At 76.0% G+C, this 10,800-nt stretch overlaps 2 protein-coding genes across 2 annotated transcripts; both read right to left on the reverse strand.

The window, feature by feature from the left end:
- Nucleotides 1–580: 580 nt before the first annotated feature.
- SYNGR3 (synaptogyrin 3) lies at nucleotides 581–3,992 on the reverse strand. The gene is made up of 4 exons (XM_037507800.2): nucleotides 3,894–3,992; nucleotides 2,409–2,646; nucleotides 1,935–2,077; nucleotides 581–1,861 (listed from the first exon to the last, which is right to left on the reverse strand). Exons 1-4 carry the CDS (start codon nucleotides 3,990–3,992, stop codon nucleotides 1,652–1,654), a joined length of 690 nt encoding a protein of 229 aa, XP_037363697.1. The 3' UTR covers nucleotides 581–1,651.
- A 1,085-nt stretch (nucleotides 3,993–5,077) lies between these two features.
- Nucleotides 5,078–7,650, reverse strand: GFER (growth factor, augmenter of liver regeneration). The gene is made up of 3 exons (XM_037507802.2): nucleotides 7,396–7,650; nucleotides 7,115–7,311; nucleotides 5,078–6,490 (listed from the first exon to the last, which is right to left on the reverse strand). The coding sequence occupies exons 1-3, from the start codon at nucleotides 7,648–7,650 to the stop codon at nucleotides 6,328–6,330; spliced, it is 615 nt and encodes a 204-aa protein (XP_037363699.1). The 3' UTR covers nucleotides 5,078–6,327.
- Between the last annotated feature and the right edge of the window lie 3,150 nt (nucleotides 7,651–10,800).

The following is a 10,800-nucleotide window of genomic DNA, read 5'->3' on the forward strand; positions in this document are numbered from 1 at the left end:
CAAGGTGGAGGTGGCAGCAGCAGGCCCGGGTCTGCAGCGGCCTGCATGGCACCTGCTCATGCCCAGCAACCACCTGCTGGCAACAACCTGTAGCTGCTTGGCCGTGCCTCCCCCACACACACACCTGTGAGGGCGCCTGCCCACCCCGTCGTCGCAGAGACAGACCCACAGGAAACCAGGCCACAAGCACTGAAGCTGCCACCACCGAGGACGGCGCCCCTCCCTGGGAGAACCTGTACCCACCCGGCCTGCCAGCGTGGCCACCCCGGGAACGGCGGGGCGTGCACCCACCTGCTGGCCCCGGGAGTCTGGGAATTGGTGTCAGCGGCCACAGGCCGTCCAATCCCCCGTGGCTGAAATAAGGAGCCCCGGGCACAGGTGGCAGCCCCCTCCCTCAACCAGACTTCACGTGTGTGACGGAAGGAGAGGGCATAATCAGAAGGCCTGGCAGCGCCCCTGCAGGGCCTGGGGGGAGGGGGGCAATGAGGGCCCCGCGGGGCGGGCGTGAATGCCAAGCCAGGTGCCCCTGCTACTGCGGAGAGAAGGGAGGCACAGGGGTGTGGGGGGCCTCCACCTCCTTGGCCCTGCCGGCTCCGGGCCAGCCCTCAGGTCCCCACCTCTGGCACCGGGAGGGCGGGGCGGAAATAATCCCACCTGGACCAAGTCAACTCACTTAGGGTGTTTATTGTAAAGAAGTGGCGGCTGAGACACGGACACTGGAGACAGGCACGGGCCATTCCTTCCAGCGCGGAGGACGCAGGTACCACTATGGCCGCCACCGTGCTCCGGGAGCTCCATATGCGAGGGCAGACGCCGCCCTGTCTGCTTTGCACAGGCCGGGAGGGCCAGCGGGGGAGTGGGGGGGAGGGGGAAATTCCAGGAGTGGCCACACGGTGGGACTCTGGCTGTTGGTCGGGGCTTTAAATGGGTGCCAGGGAGGGGATCCAGGGTCTGGGCCAGGAGCCAGGGACCCGGTGTGCGTGGAATGGCCTCCCCCGCCACAGTGGGCCTCTCCCGGCAGGGGTGGGTCTGGCGGGCACGGGGTGTCCCGTGCCTCCCTGGGACGAGGGTTCATGAAGGGCGGGGGGGGGGTGGCTAGAACGGGGGTGCTGGGGCAGGGCCACACACAGAGGGGCTGCTTGTGGGGAACTACAGGGTGAGACCTGGACTTGTCCACAACCACGTGACGGCCTGGCTACGGAGCAACCCGGAGAGGGGTGAAGTGTGGCTCAGACACCACAGCCTAGGGATGGGACAGCACTGCCCACAGGACACGGGGTTGGGATAGAGGCCACGCTCCTTGGCCACCGGCAAGATGGGGACAGAGGCCACGCTCCTGCCTCTGTCGGGGCTGCTGGACCCCTGGCCTGAGTGGACAGGTGAGCCCCAGGCTGCTGCCTCGCAAGGGGAAGGGTCCCTGCTCAGGCTGACCTGCTGGGGCTGGACGCTTGTCTAGGGCTGCACTGTGCTGCCTCAGGACCTCAGGCCAGGACTGGGGACTACAGGGAACTTGGCTTGACAGCCCAGGTGCCCTGGGCACTGCCTCTTTACAGCCTGACAGCCAGCCACGGTCACTGCGGCGACCCCTGGGCCAGGAGATCCTGAGTGAAGTCCCAGGAGGCCTCCGAGCCCTGGGCTGGGGCTGCAGCCGCTAGTAGGCGGGCACCTGGTACCCCTTGGGACTGGTGTCCAGGGTCTCGGTGAAGGGTGGGCTCTGGTAGGTCTCCGAGCCCTCCACGCCGCTGCCCACTGGGTAGCCCGGGTAGGCCTGGCCAGCCCCGGCACCCAGCTGCTCGGTGGCAAAGAGGGACATGTCGGTGCCCAGACGGAACCGCTGCAGGGCCTTCACGGTGAGCGCCGCCTGAAGGGGAGCCAGGGGTCAGGCAAGGCCGCCCGCCCGCCGCGGCAGGCCCTGCGCCCACCGGCCCACTCACCCAGCTGAGGACGGAGAAGAAGCTGAAGGCGATGGCGGCCCGGGCCGCGTCTCCCGCCTGCGTGGCCCCGGGCCCGGGCGCCGTGCGCTGCCACTGGTTGGTGAGGAAGCAGAAGCCCACGAACCAGAGGAAGGCCCAGAGCCCTGCGGCGGGCGGCGGGTCAGGCGGCGCGCCCTCGCCCGCCAGGGCACCTCGCACGGGAGAGGGCGCCCCGCGGGCCGCGCCCCGCTCGGGCCGGGACAGCCTGGGACGCGGCGCTGGGACACGGGTCCGGGCGCGCAGGCACGACCCTCCCGGGCCCGGCCCCACCCCATCCCCGGGGCCTCCGCGCGCCCCAGGCCCCGCCCCCAGGCCCGCCCCGCCCCGCCCGGCCCCGCCCCGCCCAGGCCCCGCCCCGCCCAGGCCCCGCCCCCAGACCCCGCCCAGGCCCCGCCCCGCCCCGCCCCGCCCCGCCCCGCCCCGCGCGCCGGCCACCTGAGAAGGCCAGGTCCAGCAGCACGGCGCGGCGGCGGTCGCGGACGCTGCTGATCTGCTGGAAGCGCGCGTCCAGCAGCAGGAAGGCGGCGCAGGCGAGGAAGGCGCCGAGGCCGAGCGCCACGCCGAAGCGGCAGGCCCCCGCGTTCCCGTTGAAGACGCAGCGCAGCTCGGGGCCGCTGTCCGCGTTCACGTAGCCCTCGTTGACGATCGGCCCGAACACGGCGATGGCGAACACCTAGGGCGGCGCGCGCTCAGCCGGCGGCGCGGCCTCGGGGCCGCGGCCTCGCCGGGCGGCGCCGGACCCCGCGCTGCCCTCGCCGCGGGAAACCCGCGCGGGGCCCGCCCTCGCCGCCTCCGTGGGGGAGGCTGGGCCGGCAGGTGAAGCGACTGTCCCGGGCGACGGGCTGACACACCCCGAGATGCAGGCGCGTCCCCAGGGGCAGAGTGGCCCCTGGACGCACCGGGGCGCGTGGGGACAGGGTGGCGCCTCCCGGGCCCAGCCTGCGGGGCTCGGGGGCGCGGAGGCGGAGGGGCGGCCGCCCGGACCCTGCAGGGGACAGCCGTGCTGCCCTTTTCTCCAGCGTGCCCAGGGGGACAGCTCTTGGGGCGCGGGGGACAGAGAACGAGTCCCCGCCCAGCACCTGCAACGGGCGGGCGCCGGGGAGGGCCCACGCCTGCGGCCAGCCGTCACTATCGCCCCGCGCGCCTGGGCTCGGAGGTGCCAGAGTGACCACTGAGGGTCAGCGCGACGCCAGCGCAGGGCCAGCGGCGAGGGCAGCGCGGCGCCGCTCTCCTGCCGGGCGGCCTGCTCCTGAGCACCGGCCGCAGCTGCGGCGCGAGCGGGCTGGAGACGGCGCCCGGGACACGGATCTGGCCGCGGCCCGAGCGGCCCCAGGCCGACTCCCGGGTGGGGTCAGGACCAGTGCGCCCGCAGGTCCAGGCGCCCAGTCCCACCTGGACACCCCCTCGGGCCCCGCCCTTGTGTCCTGCGGGGGCGGGGGCGGAGCGAGGGCGCGCCTGTCCCCTCCTCCAGGGGGCCCTCGGGCCGGGCCCCGCGCCCCCCACCCCCGCCCCCGCCCCGCTGCTGGGGCGCTGGAGGGACGCGCGGGCGGGGCGGGGCGGGGGCGGCTCCCGAGCCTCCCGGCGGCCGCAGCCCCCTCCCGGGCTGGGAGGCGCCGAGCCCCGCCGCGAGGCCGCGGCCGCCCGGTGCCCACTGCAGGCGGCGGGGACGGCCGCGCGAGGGCGGGGCGGGGCGGGGCGGGGCGGCGGCTCGACCTCTCAAGGTCCCCCGGCGCCGCCGCCCTCCCCGGCCCAGGGGGGCGCCCGGCCCGGTGACGTCACCCGACCTGCGGCGGGGCGGGGGGCCGGGGGCGCGCGGGCGGGGCGGGGGGCGGGGCGCGCGGGCGGGGCGGGGGGCCGGGGGCGCGCGGGCGGGGCGGGGGGCCGGGGGCGCGCGGGCGGGGGGCGCGGGCGGCCACTCACCCAGGACGCGAGGCGCAGCAGGGTCTGGGGCCGCCGCGCGAAGCTCACGGGGTCGAGGGCGGCCCCCGCGCGGCCTGCGCCGAACGAGGCTCCCTCCATCGCCGGCCCGGGCGGCCGCGCGCCGTCGGCGCCTCTGTCCGTCTGTCCGTCTGCCGCCGGCCGGCCCGCCCGAGGCCCCCGGGGCTGCTGCCCGAGCCGCCGCCGCGCCGCCAATGCCGCGTCCCGGGAGCGCGCGCGGCCACGGCGGGAGCGCGCGGGGCGGGGCGAGCCCGCGCCCCCCGCCGGGTCCACGCGCGGCTGGAGCCCTCCGCGCCCGCCCCGCCCCCCAGGGCCGCGCCGGGGCTCCCCCACCCCGCGCCCGGGGTCGGACGCCGGGCTCGGCCTTGCTGCGGCCGCGCGGATGGACAGACGGACCCGACCCCTCCTCGAGCGGGGCCCCTGCCCGAGCGGAGGGCGCGGCCGAGACCCGCGGACCCCCTGGCCGGAGACGCGCTCCCGGGCCCCCCGCCGGGCTCCCCAACTTCTCCTAAGGGCTCGGCTCCCTGGCGGGGCGGGGGCCGCGGAAGGCTCCCTCCGGGGCCACCTGTCCGCGCGGGCGCAGCCGCAGCAGCGTGGGCGCCCCGGGCGGCTGGGCCCCTCCCCTGCGGGAGGCCGCGCGGCGCCCCCCCCCCACCCGCTGCTCTGGGGGCGGGGGCGTGCGGGGCGCGGCCTGGCGGGAGCTGCTGCCCTGTCCCTGCCGGCCTCCTCCGCCGGCTGCCCTGCCCTGCCCAGCGGCCGGGGCGGCGACCCCGACTTCAGCCTCCGCAGAGGCCCCTGGGGAGGCACCTCGCCGCCCCGCTCTCCAGGGGCGCAGCCCCGGCCGTGGGCGCCAACAGTGCGGGCAGGACCCAGGCCCCCGCCCCGCCGCCCTGCGCGGTGGTGCCGGGCCCGCCAGTTCTGGCAGAGACTCCGCCCCCTGCCTCAGCGGCCACCCGTGGGCCGGGCAGTGCGGCCAGAGGCGGCCGCCACTCCGGCCCGCCGCGCCATCCCCGCCTCCAGCAGCCTTCTCTGCGCGGGGCCCGCGCCCGCCCCAGCCGGCCCTCCCTGCGCCGCCCGGGCACCGCAGCCTCCCCTCCCTACCGACCTGTGACTCACCCCTTTGGGGTCCCGGGGCACCTCTGGGCTCACCCCCTTCGGCCTGCTGTCCACTGCTGAAGCCAGAACCTCCCCTGCACCGTCTCCTCTGGCCTAACCTGGAAGCCCTGGGGTCCGCGCCATTTCAGGTTTTGGGGGGTGAAGTTTCTGGGAAGCCAGAGTTGGGGACAAAGGGGGGTCAGAGGAGCGAGCACACAGGTAGTCCTCTCCCAAGCTGAGCTGACCTCAGCTTCTTGGGGTGCAGCTCATGGGGGGACACGACTCCTGCTGGCTGCCCCCTCCTGTCACCTGCTCCGGGGAACCCCGTGGGAGCAGCCTGCCGACCAGGGCGGCGCTGAGGCCGTGGCAGAGGCTGGCCCTCGGCCGGGAGACACCAGACAGCTTGGTGACCGGCCGCTACCCGGGGCAGGGCACAGGCTGCTGCTGGAGCCCAGCTCCGGCGCTGGGGAGAGGGGGCGGTTGGGCCGGGACCTGCGGCTCCCTGCGTGACCCCACCTTGAAGGCTCAGGCTCCTGCTAGCTGCATGGGTAGGGCCTTCTCCGCTGGCCTCGGGCTGCCCCGGCCCTCCCCACCCCCAAGCTGGCCTGCGAGTTTCCCTTCCAGGCTGCCCTGGTGCCTGCCCTGGCAGGGCTCAGCAGCCAGACGCACTTTTCAAGGGACTTTGCCCTTCCCCTACCCCAGCCCTGCGGACGCTTCTGCCCAGGGGCAGATGCCAAAGTCACGGCCTTGCTGGGGCCCAGCCCCTGCCCCTGCCCTGGCCAGCTGGCCGCACCACCCCAGCCGCCCCTGCCCAGAGCAGCACAGGAGGCGGCTGAAGTTCCAGCACAGACCACGCGAGCTGGCCCCTCAGTCACGTCTCCAGCGTTTAATCAGTTGGTCCCACAAAGCACCCCGGGCCTGGAGCCCTCAGAGGCGGCCCTGCCCGCGCCTTCCTTCCCCGGAGGAACTGGGCCAACGGGAGAGCTCTGTCCCCGGTCACCCCTCACCACAGCCTCTGGGGCTGCCCACTGCTGCTGTCCCCGACGCCTGGGAGACAATGGCCAGGCTCGCGGGGCGGGGCGGGGGCCCAGCTGGACCCAGGGCCTCCCCGCTGGGGGATCAGGTGTGGGCAGTGGGGTGAGAGCAGGCCTCATCCTGAAAGGCCTCATCCTCCTCGGGAGGCCACTGGGCACCTCCAGTCTTCCACCGCAGAGAAGGGCACCCTGGGGCCCCCCAACTGAGACACGACAGGCTCCGGCTCCCGTGCACTTTAATGAGCGCCCGCCCCTCTGCCGGCCCCCCGCCGCGCCCCTCCGGGGGCCTAGCCACAGGAGCCGTCCTTCCAGCCGTGCAGCCAGCGCTCGTCCACCCGCGCGCAGTCGAAGGCGGGCTTCCCCAGCTTGCGGTTCACCTCGTTGTGCAGGCGGCAGAGCCACTGGGTGAGGCCGGCCCGCGTGCGTGTGTCGGGCTGGTTCCTGTGTATCCTGTGGGAACACACGCAGCTGGGCCCGGACGCCCTCCGCCGGGGACCGGCGCTTCCAGAGGGCTGACCGCAGCCTGCAGGCCCAGCTGGACTCAAATTCCGCCCCAGGAGCTCGCGCCACAAGCCCAGGGCACCGCATGAAAGCGCCCGCCAGGCGATTTACAGCCTCGTAACTACCAGGAGCTCCTCCGGGTGCCCCAGCCCGGGCTGCGCGTGCAAGGGTGGGGCCGGGCACCAAGGCTAGAGTGAAAACCCGACCAGTTCTCAGTGCCTGGGGCCCTGGCGCCTCCGCAGGCCTCACACTCACTGTGCGGCGGGCGCCCGCCTCCCTGGAGCACCGCCAGGGAGCACCGCCGGGAGCCAGCCCAGGGCCGCTGCTGGGGCGCAGGCACTGCGATCTGAGGCCTCGGGCCCCGAGTCAGAAACAACAGAACCCCGAAACCCGCCCAGGGCCCATCAGTGCCAGCTAAGCCAGGGAGCGAGCGGGAGCCACGCTGGGCGGCACCCGGGCAGCCGGTCCCTGAAGGGGAGGGAGGGGGCCGGGGGCGCCGTCCGCCACCGCTGCAGACGCCCGGTGGCCGGGCCGGGCCGGGCCGGGAGTGCCCAGCGGCCGCGGGCGCCCTACCTCTTCCTGAGGTCCTCCGCGCACTCCTCGCACGGGTAGAACTTGGAAAATAAATGTATGAGCTGGGCCATGTCCTGCTGCTGCTCGGGCGTGGGCAGGTCGGGGTAGTAGGCGGCCAGGGTGTGCAGGACGGCCCAGCTGTGGCGGCCCAGCTCCTCGCGGTCCTCCGGGCAGTCCCCCCGGGGCCTGCCGTCCCGCTGCGGAAGGAGGCCGCGCGGTCAGCGGGGCGCCCCGGCCCGCGGCCCTCGCCCCCTCCGCCCGCCCGGCCGCGGCCGGGGCACCTTGTGCTGCGAGCGCGCCCAGGTCCTGAAGTCCACGCAGGCCCGGCAGGGCCGCCGGCGGGCGGCGTCCTCGGCGCGCGGCGTCTCGGGGGCCGGGGCGGGCGCGGGGGCCGGGGCGGCGGCCTCGGGGCGCCCCGCGCCGCGGCCGCGCGCGTCGGTCACCGGGTCGTCCACGCCCGCGGAGCGCGCGCCGCCGGGCAGGAAGGAGAAGAGGCCGCCGGCGCCGAAGCGCCCGCGCTCCCCGGGCGCCGCCATGCTGCCCGCGCACAGCCTGCCGGGCCCGCGCGGCCCCCAGGGCTGCCACGGCGGCCGCCAGGCCAGCGCGCGCGCCGCCGCCAGGGCGCGGCTGCAGGAGCCGGGCGCGGGCGCGGGGGCGGGGCCCGGGGACCCGCCGGGGGACGGGGACGGGGACGGGGACGCGGGGCGGGCGGGCCGGGGCCCGGCCGCGCCCCTGGGCCCGGCGCCCGCGTCCGGCCGGCGGCGGCGGCGGCCCCGCGCGCGCCAGAGGAAGAGCAGCGTGCTGCGGAAGGCGCGCGGCGGGGCCCGCGGCGAGCTCCGGGTCTGGGCCCGCGCCGCCCCCATGGCTCCGCTGCGGCGCCCGGGCCCGCGGCCGGCTCTGTGCCCTCTGCCCGGCGCCCCTGCCGGGGCGGCGCGGGGCCGTGAGCGCACAGAGGCGCCCCCGCCGCCATGGCGACCGGCCCGCGGGCGCCGGGGGCGCGCGAGCCCCGCCCCGCCCCGCGCTCGGAGGGCGCGAGGCCGCAGGGACGCCCACGCAAGGGGCACGGGACAGACGTTCGCCCACAGACGGGGGCGGTGCAGCCCCACGGCCGCGGCCGGAGGGCGCCACCGGCCCAGGCTGTCAGGGCGGGCCCGGGCGGGGGCCCCGGCTCGGGCAGGAAGGGCCGCCGGGGCGGGCGGGGGCGGCGGCTCTGCGCCGGCCCGGGGTGCTCTCGCGAGGACCCCCCCGGCCGTCCGGGCAGGGAGGGGGTCCCGGGGGGCCAGCGTGGAGCACGGGCGCTTGGGGGAGGGCTGCCGCCTCTGCCCGGGAGCGCAGAGGACTCGGGTCCCCTGGGGCGCGGAGCCGGGGCTGCCACCGGGCGGGGGGGCCCTCGGCGCCCCTCTGGCCCCTCCCAGCTGGGCTTCGGCCCCGCCCCCCTGCGCGCGCCCAAGGCCGGCCCGGGGCTGGCAGGTGAGCCCTGCCGGCAGGTGTGCGCGCCCGGGGTCAGGCGCGCGGGGCGGACGCACCAGCCCCCCTGGAGGCCAGGGGGGCCGCCTGGAGCGGCGCCAGGGCCCGGGTAGGGGAGTCGCAGCAGCAGGAAGGACCGCGGAGCTCGGGCGGCGCCTGCGGAACAGAGTGAGGAGGCCGCCCGGGAGGTGGGCAGCTGGGGGCCGGCGCGCCTTCCCCTCAGCGCCCGGAATGGCCACTCCTGGCGGTGGGGGCTGCGCCTGCAGCGCATCGCCCAGTCAGAGGTGCCTTTCAGGGCAGTCCTAGCGGCCACCTCCCGCACCCCAAGTGCCAGGCGCTGCAGATGGGGCCCCCCCCCCCCCCCGCCACGGCAGGCGTGGGTGGCAGAGGCCTCCCCTCCAGCTTCGGAAGCAAAGGCCCCTGGCCGGAGCCCCGGGCTCCTGGGACCACGGCGGCCTAACCCAGCTTAGCACAGGGCGCCTCCCGGGCACGGCTGCCCCCTCCCCCCCAGCCTGGCTGGGCAGGAGGGACAGGGCGGGCGGCACTTGGACGGGCTTCCTCCTCCCAGGGCGGCTGCTGGAGGACCTCAGGCCCCCTCCCGGCCCCTCCCAGCAGCTTTCCCCGGGCGCCCCCCAGTCCTATGCTTATTCCCCGCCCAGAAATTTGACTTGGGGTGCAGACAAGTGTGGAAGGACCAGGGCAGGGCAGTGCGGGAAGGACCTGGCCGGTCCGTGCGCCCAAGGGGAATGCTGGACGGTCTCGCCGGGCTCCTGCCCAGAGCAGCAGGGCCTCCAGCCACGCCCTGCCGGCTCCAGATGCGGAGCGAGGCGCAGGCTGGCAGCCGTTGTCCGTGTGAGCGGCGCCCGTGCACACAGAGTGCCCCAGGCGCGGTGGAGTGGAGCAGGGTGCTCCGGCTGGGGGGCGGCCATAACTCCGCAGGTGCCCAGTTCTCCTCGCTAGACCTTCGCTCTCCGGGCGGGCGCTGGTCTGCCCAGGGACAGCTGCGCGGGCGGAGCTGGAGTGAGTTTAGGAGGCTCCACGGGAGTGGCCCCGGGCACCAACGGCCCCCACAGACCTGGGCTCGGGTGACTGCCCTCCTGCCCACACAGGCAGCCCCTAACTCCCTGCAAGGGGGCCCCCCCAGGGAACCCTGTGGGCCTCCGAGACCCATTTCCCCCCTCACCCGCAGAAGACCCTCAAGGAGGCAGGTCTGCTGCGGAGCCCAGGCCCAGGCTTCCCGGTGAGCCTGGGGGGACCATGGGGGGCAGGGGAGGCGCCTAGGCGGCCCCCTCCCCGCGGGCCCCATGCCGCCTGCGGATACCGGATGGCTTCTGCCAGGTGCTGCTGGTGGCCATGGCGTTTGTGTCCAAGCCCAGCGCTCAGTGGCTGCTTCACACCGAAACCCCTGGACCTGCTGCCCGAGCTCACACCTGGCAGGTGCCAGGCCCCTGGCCCCCATGCACTGGAGGGAGGCGTGGGGGAGGAAGCCCCTATGGAAGGTCCTGGGCAGACTGAAGGGATGCAACGCCAGCCTCGACCACCCCCTCACCCGCGGCCCTTCCCAGTCCGGGGATCCTGCCCACCCAGGAGACCCCTGCCCCAGGGGCAGCCCTGGCGTCTGTGGCTTGGGCGTCCAGAGCCCATGCTGCCTGCGGCCAACAGCACCCAGGACACGCAGGGCCAGCGTTCCGGGCCGGGGAGGCCCCGGGCCTGCTGCCTCACCCCTCAGTCAGGACGCCACCCCCCCAGCCCCCTCCAGTGCTTGCTGGCACAGCTGGTGGCTGGAGGCAAAGGAGGACCAGCAGCCCGGCAGCCAGGGCCTGGAGGCGGCCCCTGCCCAGGCAGGAGAGCGGTAGGAGGGGCCTCTCCCCACCCCACCAGGACACACAGCAAGGCTGGCCACAGGCCCCTAAGCAGGGCGCGCTGCAGGGTCAGCAGGTGGCGGCAGCAGCCCGAGAGCGCTCGGCCCCAGAGCGAGCAGGGGTCCCAGTGGGGGTCCTGAGGGGATGCCCCAAGGGGGTGATGAGGGAACTAGAGAGGGTCCCCGGCCTCTGCCATCACCCCCGACCCTGCTCCCAGGTCCGACTTTGTGCTTCCCGCGCCGACGAGGGGGCCACGCGGGCGAGCTGTCCTGCCTGTGGGCACGTGTGCGGGTGGTGGGGACGTGGGGCGGGGCTGCATCTGCGCAGGGCAGGCTCATGGGGTGGGGCCTGTCTGGG

Source organism: Talpa occidentalis, unplaced genomic scaffold (assembly GCF_014898055.3).
Source record: "Talpa occidentalis isolate TD23 unplaced genomic scaffold, MPIMG_talOcc4v2.1 talOcc4.12, whole genome shotgun sequence".
NCBI lineage: Eukaryota > Metazoa > Chordata > Mammalia > Eulipotyphla > Talpidae > Talpa > Talpa occidentalis.